Source organism: Artemia franciscana, chromosome 16, assembly GCF_032884065.1.
Source record: "Artemia franciscana chromosome 16, ASM3288406v1, whole genome shotgun sequence".
Lineage (NCBI taxonomy): Eukaryota > Metazoa > Arthropoda > Branchiopoda > Anostraca > Artemiidae > Artemia > Artemia franciscana.
Window position 1 is genome coordinate 24,946,222 of NC_088878.1, and position 18,356 is coordinate 24,964,577.

At 33.7% G+C, this 18,356-nt stretch overlaps 1 protein-coding gene across 1 annotated transcript in view; it reads right to left on the reverse strand.

Annotated features, from left to right (window-relative positions):
• Window positions 1–309: 309 nt before the first annotated feature.
• The window catches only part of LOC136037262 (protein scabrous-like), a 45,440-nt gene continuing 27,393 nt past the window's right edge, over window positions 310–18,356 (reverse strand). Inside the window, exons 5-7 of the mRNA XM_065719896.1 lie at window positions 15,259–15,352; window positions 12,092–12,280; window positions 310–4,298 (exon numbers count right to left, since the gene is read on the reverse strand). Of these exons, the coding sequence (XP_065575968.1) occupies window positions 3,886–4,298; window positions 12,092–12,280; window positions 15,259–15,352 (696 nt within the window). The 3' untranslated portion in view covers window positions 310–3,885. The remainder of the gene's footprint in view (window positions 4,299–12,091; window positions 12,281–15,258; window positions 15,353–18,356) is intronic.

Sequence of the window (18,356 nt, forward strand, 5' to 3'; positions counted from 1 at the left end):
ATTCTTTTTTGAATGAAAATGAATTTCTACTTACAAGACAGGGTACCTCAATTCCTGTTTGGCAGGGAGTATGTTTAGTTTTTGAGCGGCTGATTTGGAAAACTTACGAACTTTTTTGGAATTATGTCAGGTTTAGAACTTCAAGACGACGAGTTGGTAACGGGTTGGTAACGGGTTTTATTCTAATTATTCGATGTAATAGCGAATTGGCAATAACAACTTCTACCAAGTTGTTCCAATAAACCTCTTTTTCTTCTTTTTTCCGTAGAAAAGTTAGAACAACTTTACTAGAGAAACTTTGAAACAAAATTTTAAGCAGGTACTGAACTTTAATAAAACTTTGAAATTTACAAAATGTACAATTTACTAATAAAGAAAATTCACTGAAAACAATCTGATACTCTTAAAAAAAAATGACTTAGTACCCTTTATCCTTAAAAATATTTCCGATAATATTTTCTTAGATTTCTGCGATTTTCGAACACTCCTAGCGATTAATACCAAACATATAAAATATTGGGTAAGCCGAATAATATCACTTGGTATAGTAATTCACACCTGTACACAATCAGTTTCAAAAGCATACACTAAAAACATGTACTAGAAATTTAAAAGACTAGGTAATATTTTGAACAAAAACTAGAGCCTTATTCAACGCAAATACGGACGGTACATACTATCATGGTTATGAATTTAGCGTTCAAATTTGGCGAAAAATTTAAGTTTAAACTTCGTGGCACTAATAAGGGGTCATACACCTGTTTTTAGGCGGTAAATAGCTTCATGGTTAAAAATACCACTGTAAAATACTCTAATTTGCGTAACATATTTACAATCAAAAGATTTTTTGTGAAAGTACAAATATTTTTGTTTCGACATATTTTGCTAAAAAAAATTAGCATAGATGATGTTAAAGCAATCTTCAATAATTACCTTTTTTATTTTCAACGATTCAAATTTGAATTTAATTTATGAAAACACTTAAAAATTAAGAACTGCACCTTGGAAACATTATTCTTTTTAGTTTTTAGACCAGAGTTATTAGCCTAGTCTAGATCAGAAATACATATTTATAAAGAAAATCGGGGCAATTTTACCGAAAATTCCATATACCTGGGGGTATTAAATCATCCCCTGATACAATATTCCAATTTTTGAAAAAGTTAGATACAAGGTTTGAATATTACAAAATCTAAGGAAGAAGACCTTACAAATATACGAACGTAGCAAGATATTAACAAGAAATAGGCACTTCTACAAACAAGACTAGAATATAATCCGGGAATACCCAAGAAAAAAAGAGAGATCACTCTCCGTGCTTCAATTCAATTGGCAATAATTTTTATGACATATTTTCACAAGCCAATCGAACTATTCCCTTATCTTTGGAGAAAAAATAGCTCCGCCTTTAAAAAACTTGATTGGTTCTTTTAAAAGAAATATTAAGCCAATAAAACGCACGGAACTCCCTTTTTTCTGTGGTAATGGGCTTACACTTAAATTCACAACTATTTCTTATAGAATTGATTACTATGACCGTTCACTATTGAAAATGTATGAGTCAATTTGTTCATTTCTAGTAAATCTGCAAAAAAAAATGTTTTAAAGTGACGCACGGACAGTAGGTTGCTGAGATGGTATTGATAAAGCATAGTTCATGGCTAAGAGTGGAACAAAATGGATTCTGAAGTTAAGACACACACAATGTCACCACGACGAATCAAATTTTAAATCCTCACATCAAAGCTACTATAAACAAAATTTAAACACATAATTTTCCAAAAACAAATTTTAAGAATAAGCACATATTGGCAAAATACATATTCACATAACACATTCGAGTAAAAATTAGTAGGACCACCGGAACGCGAGGTATCTGCCATATTTTAATGCCAAAAGTGTGTTTAAATAGTTGAAATTAGATTGTGAGAGCGTTGGAAACCATCAGTAGCAAAAAGAGTGGAAATTGAAACATTTGCCACATATCTTAATTAAATAATCATTCTTACAATTATATAATATAAACATTAATTATTAGCCTTATAATTAATATTATACTTAATTAGCTTGATTGTAACGCTCTTTGTTTTTATGCGAGACTTCTCATCAAACTAAATTAGTTAGTATTTTTGGGCGAAGTCTATACCAGAAAAATATCAGAAATAAAAAAAATTGCACCCGCGACTATTTAATAAATTCAACCCTAAATATAAATACAATGAAATATTGAACAGGGTTATTAACTCCGAGACTCGATTTTTTTTTCAGGACTTGGCTGCACCAAGCCAAACCTATTTATTTGTTTGATTGGGAAACAGCCCGTAAATTTTTTTATTTGGCTAGTGTAATCACAGTCAAAAATTATTTATAAAAATCATATAATTGCCACAAAACAGAAAGTGAGCATTTGAAAATCATATTGACTTTTAACTTCACATCCCTATCTCTTGTCCCGTTGAGGAACTACTTAGTAAAAGTATAGGAGAAAAAAGTTTATTACTAAAAACTAGCAGGAAAAAATTCTTCCCCATTTTCAACCTTACATGCTAGCACAGAAATAAACTGAAACTAAGTATTTTATCATCCTCAATTATTATATTACTTGCTTTCAACATGAAAAGGTAGTACTAATGTAGTAATTTTGATTCCATCAGCGAAAACATTAGTTTGAGAACCAAGGATAACAAAAAAGAGAAAACACATTTGATTTTGAGTCAAAACAAGAGATGGGATAGGCAAGGTGTACCCAGGGGGGGGGGTGTTGATCCTCCCCCCAAGCAATTTTGTATGTCTTGTAAAAACATAACACAAACGCATATTAACAAGAATTTTGATGCGGTATTTAAAGTTTTTGTACCATTGTTTAAATATAGTTTATAAATTACAAAAAAAGCTATTTATTTTATTTAAGTCAAATTTTGTTTTATACAAATCATAACAATAAACAATTATTTAAAAACTGTATAAATTTTAGTAAAATGTATTTTCTTTGTTCACAAAACATAAGTGTAAGTAAATTAAAGAGATTGCAATTTTTCCTCTTCGTTTGGATATTTTTAATATAAATCAATATGGCAAGTTTTGCAAATACGAATTTAAATTTACAAAAATGGACAGATACCCCAAAAATTGGTTAGTATCAAAACATATACGAAACTTCATAGAAAAAAGCAGAAACTACACCAGAAAAATGGCAAAATAGGTACAACAACAACTAAAATATTAAAACAAAGCCCAATCTTTCAGTTTCGAGAAACGTTATTATTTTTATAGTTCTGGGTCAATCTTGATTTTTTTCTCAAAAAATCAAAGAAATTACGCTAGAAACTTTTGCGCATTTTTCTTTTCATGTGTTGTCTAGAATGCAGACAAAAGCCGTACTTTTTTTAGACATGACGTCATTTAATTGTATTGTATGTGCGTCACGTGTAAATTGTACACCACGTCGTTTAATTTGATTTAACATATAATATGTAAAGCAGTTTATTTAATAGATGTTTGCAATTTTTTATTTTTATGACAACAAGGAATAGACTAAAAATCATTAAAAAAATTCTTTAAATTTCATTATAAGAGATAAACTATCGTGTCAAACAGAACAAAGACATTTAACAAAGTTTCTATAGAAAGATCAATCTTACCAAAGAAATAAGAATCCATAGTTTTCCAAAATATTGGATTTTAGATCTAGGCTTATTGTGTCCTTCCTTTAAAAGCTTTATAAAATTTTTAGTTCAGTTAAACGTGTAAAGCTGAATCTCATAACTAATCAGTATTTCTGGTCAAAACCTTTTTAAATGATAATGAAATCATCTTTCATAGTTTTTAAAAATCGAGTTTCTTAACTCAAAGGCTCGAGCTTGTAGCTATGGAGCTTAAATAAATTCACCTTAATCTTTCCCTAACCTTCATCTCAACGCGTGAAACAGCTATCCACTCATTTTCACTAGAGTTATACCACGTCAGCCCAAGAGCATATTTACCATTAATATTAACATGCTGGCAATGGGAGTACCACCATCCACCTTGATAGCTTTGAGCACAATTTGTATTACTAATGTCATGATCTTTATCTAGTGTGCTAAATTTCATCCCTTCATGATAAGACAGAGCGTCACTAGCATTACCACGGAAGCCTTGACTGTGCAGAACGTAGCCACTTTCAGCGTCACCTATGTGGAACGTATCGAAATGCGCCCACCAATAGCGGCCGTAGATGTCCCACAAGTCGATGCGCAGTTCGGTGTTGTTCATCTTTGTAAGCTCATGAATTTTATCGTTTCCTAGCCAATATTCACCTGTTCAAAGAATAAAATTTAGTAAAGGAAGAAATAGCTACGTCAGTTTGAAATATAGTAACAGCTGCTTTGAAAAGTTAAGTCTCATGAGGACTTCCTTTTGATGGATTTAGAAATTGGAAATACTTAGCCTTTCATGGGGAAAATAAGCTGAATCATCAAGTGAACTATTTATTACATCTCTGTGGAACTATCAAACTAAATGAAAAATGAAAATTCTATCAGGATTCAACAGTCTATGAAGGGGAAAGTTGCTGAAGAAATTCTTGAGAAAGGGTTACGTTCCCTATATCATAATCATTAGGTGGATGAACTTAGTAGAACTTGATGAAATGTTTTTTGTAACAAAATAATTGCTCTAACATGAAATTCTATCTTTTAAAAACAAAAACCAGAAAAAATTATGGAATGGAGCAAATGTAATAAAAATATTTTCTGATACAATTAAAAAAAGACATTATTTATAGCAGCACAAATAGTGACAGGCTTTAAAGTTTATTTTTATTGACGAAATACCTTTAAAAACAGCTGGCCCCCTTAAAAAAAAACATTTCTTTATTTCAAGACCCTCCACTCTGAACGCTGCATTTATTAAGGTAGAATCTTCATTAATTTTTTTGTTTATCGATAGAAACTCTGTCCGTACAGATTGCTTGCATAGGTGATTGATTGCTTCCAAAAGGACCATGGGTTTTTACGCGTCACCTGGCCTCTGAAATTCAGATGTTACGTGGGAATTTGTTTAGCTGTAAGATCCCCGCACCGCACTCACGGTAGTTGAACATTCAGTGTAAAATCATCGACCTTTGCGAAGCTAAATGATTCGAGTTTTAGGGTTATTTGTATTGGCACAAAGTTTACTTCATAAGGGGGGGGATTTTCGAATTATAGAGGTGTGAAATTAAAGCGGTATTTTGCTTATGAAAAGATAAGGATTATGAATTCAGTGCAACTGACATTTGTGACAAAATGTTTATCAACGTTTCTAACAGAACCTGCGCATGTTTGCTCACTACCTTCGTTGAAATTTAAGCACACCCCAAGCCATACATTTTTCTTCTAAAATGTACAACTAAGTCGTATCCACAGGAGGAGGAAAGGACTTAAACCCCTTCCATTTAAAGCTCTTCAATTACGTGATAGTGTCCAATATGATACTGTATTTTACAGAAACGGTCAAAATTACTAATAGGCTTCTTTAAATGTCTATGCATAAAATTGCAGGGACTTCTATGGTATCATTTTCCCAGTAAATCCTAAGACAATTAAGAGAATACTAAAATAAATCAAGTGATATACCCCTTCGAGATAGATATTTTTGTATTCATCCCCGTCTTAACAACCCACATTTCGGGAGCATAACACGTGAAAGTAGAACATTCCTAGTCAATTAAGAGAATTATCCAGCCAGATCAAATCAGTTCTCCTTTTCGCTTGTACGGAATGCCTAGTACGGAATGCTATTCCACCAATCTTCCATCATTTATATAGCTCAAGACGTAGTCCAATTGAGATAGCTTTTCCCTTATCAGTTTTTCCTCATGTAAAAAAGGGAAAATATTGACTATTCCCTTTAAAGAGCGTTCAAAAATAATACGGCTTCATCACAGATAAATACAATCATAAAAGAAATTATTTTTCTTCTGAATATTTTCCAAAGTGCCACTTCCGAAAGTTAGATTACCTTCCAAAGAAACTTTTTGAAATCAGCCAAAATTTAGTCTTGAAAATTACATAATCATGCAACAAAACAATTACAGTAAAAAACTAGGTCATTATTCCTAAAGCGAAGATTAATAATCAGGAAAGTCATACACGCCTAAAAGCCGTATCTAATATTTTCAGAGTTTTGAGATAATTGTCAAAAACTGTTTGTTAAGTTGTTCTCAAGGGGAGACTCAGCAGGATAGTATAGATCAGCAGGTAAATATAGGTCAGGTGGATTCAAGTATAATTCAAGATTACATTGTGATCCTCCTTTTAAGATCCTCTTAGCAAACGATTTTGGCAATTATTTCAAAGTGAGGAAATATCAGATATGATCTTTAGGTGTGACAATGATGATTCTGGAAGTGCAACTTCAAGAGACTAGAATGATAAAAGGTAATATTTGTTCAATAGAATGCTGTATTTTTTTTTAGTTGATAATTTGTGAAAGAAAAAGTGATAATCTGATGCATGGCCAAACTTGAATATTTCAAATAGATTTTATGTTCTAAAATCCATAGTTTGTCACTGAATATCCCTAATCTGTCCCTTTTTATTACTAGAACTTTGGCACATAAACCTGAAATATCAATAAAAAAGTCAACAAATTCAAAGATCCGAGAAACTCATTTGATATAGGAAAGTTTCATAAAAACAACAAAAGTTAAAATCCCCAAAACTGTTTCTTCCAGTTGAATTCTTTTAATGAAACTACATTAGCAAACACGTACTTGCCCTTTATTCCCGAAATATGTCTATACCTTTGTAATATCTGAGGATTCCTTTTAAATTGCCCCAAAACTTACAAGGACGAAGGATAAATAATTATTTGGGGAGCTTTAAATTTGAATGTCGACAATAAATGCACGAATTTAGAAATACGGAACTACTTAGCATTTCTCTAGGTATATTTAACAAAAAAAAAAAATAGTGATAATAATAATAATAGTAACAATTGTATTGCTCAAAAAGCCCTACCGGTCATGGCAATAACGAATGAAAAATTCAGCTCTAATCAACATAAACACTGCATAAACATTACACCAGTTACAAAAAAAGTATTTCTATGCTCCAATGACAGCTTGAAAAATCGTCCTAATCTTTCCACACTTAGAAAACACTCATCCTTGACTATACTCGCCTGCCATCTTTTATCAAACATACAATCTCCATAACTCCCTTTGGAAACTCACTCGATTCTAATCGCTCACCCATCATATGATGCACCGTCTCGTCCATATCTCCACACATGGAGTAAAAGTAATTCCATTGAAAAATATGAATTTTTAGACTTAACAATTCATATCGGGCAACAAAATAAACACACCTTTCTTGAACTAAGTAGTTTTTTAGACCCTTTGATTAAATTCACAAGTGTATGACAGACACCTAGGTTTGATTTTCAAGAAACAAAAAGAAACTTAGACAAGTAAATTTCATTAAAATTTTCAGATTTTCCATCAAGTGGCCAGCCTGGCCACAATATACCACCAGAAAATCATCATTTCTTTTCTTATTTGGATCACCCACCGTGTTATTCATTACTAGCTATTTATTTGGATTATTTCCAGGAAAAGTTCCCCAGCAGAAGAACACAAGATCAGCAATAATCATGGAAATGTAGAATCAAATGGCCTTACAAATAGCCAAATTGTGGAAAAGAAGTCTAGTAACCACCCGTCTGTAAGATATAGCTAGCAAAAGGAGCAGTAAATTAAGATGTCCTGTCTAAAACCAACATAGGAAAGATAGGCAAAAATAAAGAAGAGAACTGCAACATGGCTGCAGTCTTGATAGAAGCGAATTAAAACAAAATAAAATCACCTAGAAACAGAAAATTACATAGACAATAAATAAATATTAAAGCATAAAAAATTGAAACAAAACAGCATAAGAAACATTCTAGTAAAGAAATGACCGAGGTCTTGTATTATTTTTATTTGAGTTGGTGCAATCATGTAGCCTACTATTCCCCTACCTACCTTGTGATTTTTGGGAGTGCTTAGGTTTGTGACGTGAATGCGTTATGTTGAAAATGGTCATATTTGTTTTATTTTATATCTTTGTATTTATTTATTTTATATGTATATACTATATTTTATATTTGTTTTATTTTAATTTATATAATAAATATATTTGTTTTATTTTATTTTTGTTTCTCCCCTGTTTTCCTCCTGGCCATAAAGTCTTGCGGGGGAGATTAAGTTGAAATATTTGTTGTAAATTCATCGATGAATAAACAAACCTTCAAAATTTCTGTATGTGGGATTAACTCAGATAAATCTGTGAGCTTGCGTTTTACGGTTGAGTTTGTATTATACTAAGTTTGCTCTCATCGATTTCAACAATTTAACAATATTCTATTAATTTGTGTTGCCAGTGTTTGGTTAATTATTAGGCCTACCGTATTATTATTGCAAGCGTTTATTTTGGAATTTGGAGAATTTTACTATCACAAGTTGTGTTCGTGTAAGTTTTCCCAAAGTTATTGGTGTGCCCTACTGATGCAAAATTATTTAGAAAAGTATGGTTCTATATAGACAAAACCAATACTTGATAAAGCGCATGCTTAACCAAAAGTTGCTGCGAAAATTATAGCAATTTATAAAAACCATAAACAAATCTCTAAGGACAAACCGAGACAAGGTTGATTCTAGGATAAACTCAATTTATAATATTATTATCAGGGAACAAGAACGTTTGTCGTGCAATGATTTTTTCCCAAATGTGAATCTTGAAAAGTAAAATCCATCTTCAATGTCATCGACTTTAAAAATAAATGTTGCCCCTACACCATATTCCCCTATTACAGTAGGGGCATGCATAGAATTCAAGTCTTTTACTTTAGGGACCAATTAAATTTTTGGTAGTTATTTGAGTATATATTCTTTTTTATATATTTTTCCTGCTAGCAACTGGATGAATATCTTCCTCCGTTGACGTTAAGTAGAAAAATCCTGAATGTTCATCTTAACGAGCCTTTGTTTTAACGGAGGCAATGGGTCTTTGAGGCCTGAGCCTTGACCCGGAGTGCATGGGTCCACCCCGCCATAAATATTGTCCTGATAGTTTGGAACAGACTAATTTCGCTCTGTTGGGATTTCGTATTGGGCTCTTTTAGACTGTAAATTAAAAACTAAAAACTTCTTTGAGAGCATGAATATCAAGAAAAGGAACTTTATTTTCAAGTTTTTATCGACAAAATAGCTTTTTTTTTATCTTTATCAAATGTGTTCAAATTTACCAAGAATTTCTTCAAGAACGTCTTACTGTGGTCCCCAACTGACAAACCATATCAAAACGGATTCTAGAAATAACGCCCTCTAAAGTGAAAACCAATTTAAAACAAAATTTTCCAGAACATCAACGCAAAACTTTTCCAAGAAAGAGGATAAGGCTGTTCCCATTAGAAAATCCGAAGTTTGAGGAATAATCAGGGAGCTAGTAGTAGGGAGCTTTCTAGTAGGTAAACAATTGGTGTCAATGTGACGATAGTTCTGTCAAGCATAAGATAATCATTTTTATGTATTATAAGAAAGGTTCCGGAAGAAAAGAGGCCAATTAAAACTTAAGATTACACATTATATTATCAGTATGAATATATAAGAGGGGATGCCACCCCTCCCCCCTCTTCCTCCAATCATGCTTAAGCTTTGCATTTAGTTTTCAATGCTTCAAGAATAAAAAGTGTACCATAAGATTTAAGTGATAAAGTTTAAATTCTGCATCGCAATGTTTTGAAAGCGAAAAGGCTTATTCAACTGAAATTGCTTTAAGCTATAAAAGTTAAAGGTTTGAAAGGTAGTCAGTGAAAAAGAACTTTCAATTACCAATCAGCGACATTTGCTGTATAAAATGCTTTCAAATGTGCTAAGCCTCAGCATAAAGAGAGGGATGAAGCTTAAGGAGAGGGGGGTGCAGCCCCCGTGATGCACAGGATAATTTATAATCATATTTTTAGCTTGAACAAAAACTTTTCTGTTCCCTTTTATATCATATTAAGAGCTACCCTAATTTACACTATTGGAGACTTCTTCATTTTGCTAAATTGAGGGTGGACAGATAATTGCAATACCCTTCCCCCCTCTTCCAGATTGATCTGAAGGACTTATTTTGGAGAGCTGGTAACAGCAAGCTTATAAAAATACTTTTTGAGGGTCTACTGACCTCCTACGTAGTGGTTGGTGCGTATCTATACGCTAATGAAATTATATAATTAATGAAATTATAAATAAATCTAATCAGGTAACTGAAGTTGAAAATAATTTACGTGCAATAACTGTGTTATATGGAATGACCGTTTAGAATTATGGACCACAACGAAGAAGCATGGTCTCAAAACATGGCTTTCAATAGTATTATGGGACTATTCAGGCCATAATTGCCGTCTTTTGGGGAAAAGGCAGAATTCAATAGGCTACTTAGCTGTGGCGCAATCTCTTTTATTACTTAAAAAGACTATTATAAACCAATATTTCCATTTGAACGATTCCTTATCCAATATTCCGAGACTATTGATTCGATACGATGACCCCTTGGAAAAAATTTACTATTAATACAGTGAACACTCATCCATGACCACTCTTCGCCCAAAAAAGTTTTTTTTAAGGGTTTGAAACCTCCCTTTCAGAATTCCAAAACATGCGGAATTCCATAGTTTAGTTTTTATCAAAATCGTATACTTTCCCGGGAGCTTTTTCCTCCCTATTTTCTAAAACTGTACAAAATTGTGTATGCTAATAACTTCTTATAATTAAATTTGACATTAATGAACTTCTATATTTACTATAGTTGGAATCAGCACGAGAGGTAGATTTTTCAAAGTGTGTATCTTTATCAAAATACCTTTTTTACAGTTTCAGCTACTATCAGCACGCGTTGCACTTTACTCATAGTTCGTTCCCGCAAACTGCTTGATCCTGTGATAAAAAAGATAATTCTTTGGATTCTAGTGCCAAGAGGGCCATATCCAGGATTACCGGTTTGCGCCCTCCTCTCCCCCTAATTTTTTTTCAACTTTAAAAAAGGTAGCAAAATGAATACAAATAAATTTTTGATTCATTTTTAAAGTTTTAGGTGCCCCCCTTCAAACGAAAATCTTGGATACGACCTTGATTGCCATTTATTTTTTTGACAAATATTTATCTCAAACTACTTTTTTCGTCAGTTAGAGAAACCAACTTCAACAAAATTTAGTAGAATTTGTATTTAATAAAGAGAAAAATAGTGACTAAAAATAGTTTTAAATATCCGCTATGCAAGTGGTCGGAAACTTGTGGCTCATGTGTCACATGCAGCTGTTTAGCCCATAAAATATTCCCGAAAAGAAAATTTAACTTCCTAATTTGTCAAATTTCCAAATTTATTCTTCCCAGATTATCGTCCCAAAAATTAAACTTCATTCTTCCTCAAAATGAACTTTTTGGAATGAGCCCTGAAACAGTACAAGTACCAAGGAACCATGGAGGGGCAGTGAAGGAAGGGAAATTCTTTCTTGATACTAATATGAAGGGCCCCTGAGAAAAAACCATGGTATTGTAATGTGTTTTTATATGTTTTGCAGAAAAACTCCTTCAGAAATTTTACTAGGGCAAAAAAATTCTTTGCATTGCAGTCTAAAAAGAAAAATTCGTAGCTCGCTGAAATGGCATTTAGCTTTAGCAAATATTTTCAAAAATGAATTTAAATACTGTATATTTTTATATGTGTTTAGTTAAAGGTCTTTCTTTAACGAACGTAATCATACAATGAGGGAACCAGACCCCGTTGCCCTAAACCAGCATTCTTAAGATTATGTGTTTACTTTTTCCCCTTTTAAAATTTGCCCCCCCTCCATTCCCACCCAAAATATTTTTCCATGTACCTGCCTGATAACTGTATATTTCATTTGGAATAGCTACTATTCAGCTTAGCATCGCTGATGAATTCGCAAAATCTACTCTCTTTTCTTCTCAGAAATATTTCCAAAGAATACGTCAACCCAAAACGATCAAAAATGTTTTATGTTCTAAATTATGGTATTAAAGCAAATTTCAAATTATATATCTGTCCCGTGGCAGCTGAGGCAAGAATATAAAATGGCTTACCACTAGGCTTTCCAAAGCCTTTTCTATAGCTATCCCAGTCTCGGTTGAAATTTTCATCTCCATTAATCCGTCTTTGTATAATCATCCATCCTCCCTTATCAGTTTCCGCATCGCAGGCTATTGTTATCGGCTCTTTAAAACTGGAGGGCAATATAGTCGAGACTGCGGACTTTTTTACTTCTTGACAGCCTGAAAAATGATGATCAAATGAATGCTTGAAAGCCTCTTTCCATGAATGAGTAATTACTGAAAAGTCAGACTTAAAAAGAATTTATGATGATAATATTTCTATATCTACCTACGCGGGGTCCTAGCCGAAGGGTTAGCACGCTAGCCTTTATCCATGAGGACAGGGGCTCGAGTCCTAGTGTCGCTGGTTATTTGGTTTGGATCGGGTGTCCATGACTAGATTCTGTAAAATCAGTCAGAGTCGGCCCAGCTCAAAATGGGTATCTCGAGAAATATAGGAAAGGTGAACAGGAAGGGTGTGCGACAGCACAGGGTGGCTGCCCCCCCCCGTTGCACTTCCTAACTGAAGGGCCGTGAAGCGAACATCAGCATCGCTGGTAGGAGTTGTAAAATCCAGTGCTGATTCTTCATCCTTTTTTACTTTCGCAATTGGTAAGTGTGTGTAACTATCATCCAATCATTGATCTTCAGTTCTGAAGCATTCGTGTGACGTTACGCAACGGGCACCTGAACCCAAGTGCGCCTTTTTTATCATGCATGTAGTCAGTAGATAAAAACGGTGACGAATTTCAACTTGTCTGTCCTGTTCTGTCTCGCGGCTGGAAGATTTTACTTTCAGGAAATAAATTCTGGGAAGAGGGGGTAAACGGACTTCAAATTTTTTGTTGGGGGGAAGGGTGGTAGCTGTTTTTTTGTTACTAGCAGAGCATACGTTACGGTTTTTTTTATGTCTGTCATCTGAGAAGCTATGTTGTTAGTGACGTGTAATTGAAGATAGTATCGTGAATAGAAGTACAGTGAAGAAGGGCAGCCAAATCTGTGATTAAAAACTTTTTCGTAAATATTTTGATCAAATTTGTGACTAAAAACTTTTTCGTAATTATTTTGGTCACAAAAACCCAGTCACACCCGGTTTTAATGGGAAAAAGCCACTGAGTCATTTTTTTTGCAAGTACGTCTACAGATAAACCACGATTCAAAAATGAATCAAATCTCACAAGTAATGTATCAAAAGTATAGAAACACTAGCAAGCATATTAGAACGATTTAGTTTCTAAAGAGGGGGAATTCATCAAAGTAGCTTAAAAATTGCAAAATTGTGCAAGATCTATGATAAAATATAGAAAGATAAGAGTTCTAAGACTTTTTATGACCGAAACCCCATCCCCGTCTATGCATGCCAGAAGGAAGGCATGACGAAATTATAAATTAATTCCTTAATTAAAAAACAAACAAATAATCTTATTTGTAATGGCATACGACTCTTAATACTAAATTACACGACTTAAAACAATACTCCTGTCGTAGTTTTTCCATTATCCTTATCAATTAATCTCCAATTCTTGATAATTATAATTTTACTTAATTATATTTCTGAAAGAAAGAAAGATAGAACATAAATAAATAAGGGCGTGGAGCTTTAAAAGTGTAAAAAAAAACAAAGAGGAAAAATAAGCTCCAAATTTTGAGTTTTCAAACTTTCAGTTTCGAAGCCTTTTTTTGCGAAATTACGTGAATATTAGGATTTGAATTTCTTTTTTTTTATTATTACATACTTTGCTTAAGTTCCACAAAATCAAAGAAGAAAAGTATTTAACTTCACATTTTAGTAAGAAGGCAATAGCTATCCCCTATTATTCACACACGCGACTAATTCTTCCAGCCTCTGCTAACTTAATTTCTAAAATATTCTAAGCTATATTCCGTCAAAGAAGACAACATCCTGTAATTATAAAGAAAAGCTTTAAGATTTTTATTATAGAACATTTTTCTCTTTTTTAGTAATCTCCTTATTCTAGTCTATGATATAAAAATAAACACTAATACTGTATTATTTCATTACAGCGAATACTATGTGAAAATAAACTAAACATAAATTTCTAGTAAAGTTAATTTTGCACATGCGATCACTTTCTTTTTAACTCTAGTATTTGCCTCTCTTGCGTCTTTACACCGCCAGTATCTACCTTAGATACAAACTCTAACCATAAGCAAAGCCTCCCCCCCCCCCAAAGAAGCCAAAATGTAAAATCGTAAGTAAACATTAATGTTTGTTATAAAGTTTCCGTGGTTGCTTTAACCGAAGAAAATTGCAGAACAAGTTTTGCGGAAATCCCGCCCATTGGTTTAGTAACACCAATTGGGAGGAGGAGTTACAAGTTCCCTCTCCCCGAGATTTTGAAAAATATTTTTTGTATCTTCATTTCTTCTTTGTCAAAATCTCATTATTCCCCATCCCAACCTTTTGAAGATACTTTTTTGTATCTTTATTTAAACAATACAGCCTAAAATACTCCCCCTTGTTTCCGTGAACTGGGACTAGAGTTCGGAACCAAATAAAAAAAAAATGAGAACGGAAATTTAATTTATTGAATTTCCTAGGGCACCGAGATTAGCAGTCTGCTTTCTCAATTTTAGATGCCTTTGGGTCCCGAAAATAGAAAACTACTACCCAGTCTTAGATCCCAAAAGTACAGACACAAGTACCTAAAACCCGACTGTAGTGAGGATCTTTAGGCCGAAAACGGCCGAACGAAAACACCTTTTTGATTAATTTTGTTTTCCTGTACAAAATCACTTCAATAACGCTTGATTTGCATTCTGAGTCTTAAAAAGCACCAATAAAGACCGGAGTTTGCACAAAAGCGAAAAAAAAACTCGGGTGACCTAGCCTGAAAAAGCCATAATGAAGACATAGCAAAAGAAGGATAACTGACCAGATGCAAATATTATCTCCTGAAATAATTTTTTTACAGTCCTATAACAAAAAAAAAATGAGAAGAAAGATATTGAATAAACTGTTTTGTGTCTTTTAAATTTCTCCTACCATTTAAATGGAGACAAAAACATGCAAAAGAGATTTTAACACATTGAATTCTTTAGCAATCCCGGTAGAATAATTACCGAAATTCCTTTTAAATTCATGTATTGTTTCCTGGAATCTCCTCTTAATGCTTTTATTACAAAAGAACACTTACTTTGGGGAAGACTCTTGAGCAGCTTCTTGTATATCTTTTGAATTTCTCCTATTTGTGAGACAATAGCCTCTTCACCTTCCTTCTTTATTCCATCCTAAAAGATTAAAAGGGTGTGGTATATTCTCTGAAATCTCTAGAAATCCAACTGAGCAGAAATTTTCTATTCAGAAAAACAAGAGAGAAAGATAAAGTCTAAATAATTTAAGTTTAATTTAAGAGGTTGTGCGCTAAGTTTATTCTTACGAGTCGCAGCTATGACGAGAAGAATTGCATGCAGACTATAAAAGGCACATGACATAGCTGCGTATATAGAGTGGAAGCTAAAAGCCCAGCTCATCGACTATTTTTCCATTTTTAGAGTGTTTGGAGTGATCTCCCCTCCTAGATGTCCTAATGACGACAATTTAGGGTTCCACTCTTTTCCCCTCCCCATACAAAGGAAGGATAAGTTTTCCTTCCTTTGAATGATTACTATAACCCACCAAGCTCTTCTGGTAAGTGGGGTTATAACAAGAAACAGGGAAGCCGCCTACAGAGGTCGAGCCCCGGCACACTACCAAAATCTACAATTAAAGCATGTTATATGCTTCCGACCAATATTGGTTCAGATCAGACAGAACTCTTCTTCTTATGTCCTCACGATGAAAATTTCGTATCTTCTCTTCTATGAATGACGGATCATGTTGTGATCTCCAGAGCATTACCATCACATTATCTGATAAATGTCTCGATGATAAAAATCTAGGGGCCTGCTTCTCCACATCAGGCATATCACAAAACACAACTAGTAGGACAATTACTTTTGCGTCCTATTAACTTGAGTTGTGATATAAAATTCATTCTGGTGTATGATGTTGTTAGAATGGGTAAGCACGCAACAGAGATCCAAATGGAAAAATACTCCTCAAAAGGCCCTCACGGACCCAGCTCAGATCACGAACTCCCAAAGAATATAACTAAGACCCCTAGACTTCTTTTCTGGAAAGAATGGCTGAAAACCGACAAACTTTCTATAAGATCCCGAATTTACTCTCCTCCTCCCAAAGGCTAGAATGGGAAAGGATGGCAAGAAAGTACAAAAAAACTTATCTTACTTCTGAACAATTTAGGTTGAGATCTGACAGACCCTTCTGCTTGATATTCTCATGAAAACAAGTTTGCCCCCCCAGCAATAAAATATTTCAGATTTTCTTCTCTTACCATTATCAGACCACAGGCCGTTGATAAAAAAAAAGCTGTAATATGGCTCCACAGCACAACTTAGAGAAATCCCATGAAGAAATATAGCATTTTTTAGATTAGGGGACTTTAATGCCCAGATAGATACAAATAAGAATAAAATGAATCCTAGTCTATGCCAATTCGGCTAGAGGAAGGAAAACAGCAATGGCAATACACTGTTAAAATTTTGCAAGTGCAGTAACAAACAAAAACCAATCTATCAATAGTCAACTCCAAGAACATATCCAGTGTTTTGTGGGGGGGGGGTATTCTTTTTCGGTGGGCACAAAAAAACAACTTTAAAAGGAGCATAAAAATTGTTTATATGTATATTTGTTACGTTTTTACGAGACGAACTAAATTTCTGCTGGGGGAGGGGGGCCCGAACCTGATACTCCCCTGTAGATGGCCTTGGTCAACTCAGTATTCGGTCATGAAATATCCCATAAGCTAGCATAGAACAAGCTTGACGGCAAGGCAGACAGCCTAATTGACAACGTTAACATAGATTGAAGACTAGCAGTATCGATACAAGTTTTTTTAAGTTGATGGGATGTACATATGACTTTTTCAAAAATGGCACAAAATACCTTTTGAATTGCTGCGGCTAACTTGGATATGAAATTTGAGAACTTAGAGCCTTAGAATTTGTAGAAGCGAGAACGGTTTTCGCAAGGAAATTCTGACTGATAGATCTTACGAGAAGAACAAGAGAAAAGTAGGGGGTGTGGACAAAGAGCTAAAGCATGAACTAAGGAGATCTGACGTTGAGACCGTATCCAAGGGTGGTTACCAAGTTTGACCCCTCCCCCTAAAAAAAAAACTTTTTGCGACTCGTAAAAACGTAGTGAAAATGCATATAAACAAATTATTGATGCGTTTCTTAAAAAGTTCTTTTTTGTCCCCCAAACACTTTCACCCCAGAAGTGTGAAAATGTAAAAATACGAACTTTAGATGTAAAAACGACGGTACGTAAGTTTGACTTACTTTGCATATGACGGTTGGTAATAACATTAGCGTTTCATTAATATTAAATCAATTTGGCATTCGTTTGTTATTGATGATGGTTTATTCATTCGATAATGATATTCTGTGGGAAAGGAAGGACCTTGATTAAATAAATGATGAATTTTTTTCCGATCATAATGAGATACTTATATCGAAACTCTCATTTCTTTTATCGAAGAACTATTCTCTTGCTTTAATCGACAATTATATAGTTTATTTCTTTGAATAAACTACGTTTAATCGCGTCCCCTTGTTTGTTTGGGCAGGGGATTGATAACCAGGAAATTTTCTGGAATTTTTCTGGAAGTAAGACTGGAAATTTCGACAATTGTAAAGGAATTTGTTTTTTTTTTTACAATTTGTGTTTGATTTTTTACCATTAAGAGTACCCCCAACCAAATGATGTTTGTTTGTTTGAGGAACCCATTTCATAGACAATAAAAAAAATGATATCCAATTTTTAGACAAGTTCCTCGAGCCGCATATAGTATTGGATCTTATCACGCAAAAGGAAATTTCAAGACAAAAGCGTATCAATTAAGAAAAGCTGTAAAAGTCAGGCAAACTAAAATCATTCACCATTGCTTCCATTTATATCTTGTTTATAGAAAAAAAACCTTTATCAAAATGTGTTCAGAGGAGGGGGGTTACCAGGTTTGAACAACCCACCTCGAAATTTTATCCGACTCATTACAAAGTTTTTTTTTCAAAATCTAAGGTAGGGATTTATTTTTGATTGCTTCAATAATAATATATAATATGATATTCCCCAAGGGGACAACGACTTTCAGAAATCACGTACCTCAGGTGGCGCGTGCCAATCGTAGCAGAACTGGTGAAACAAAAGAGGTATTTTTGAAAATATGGG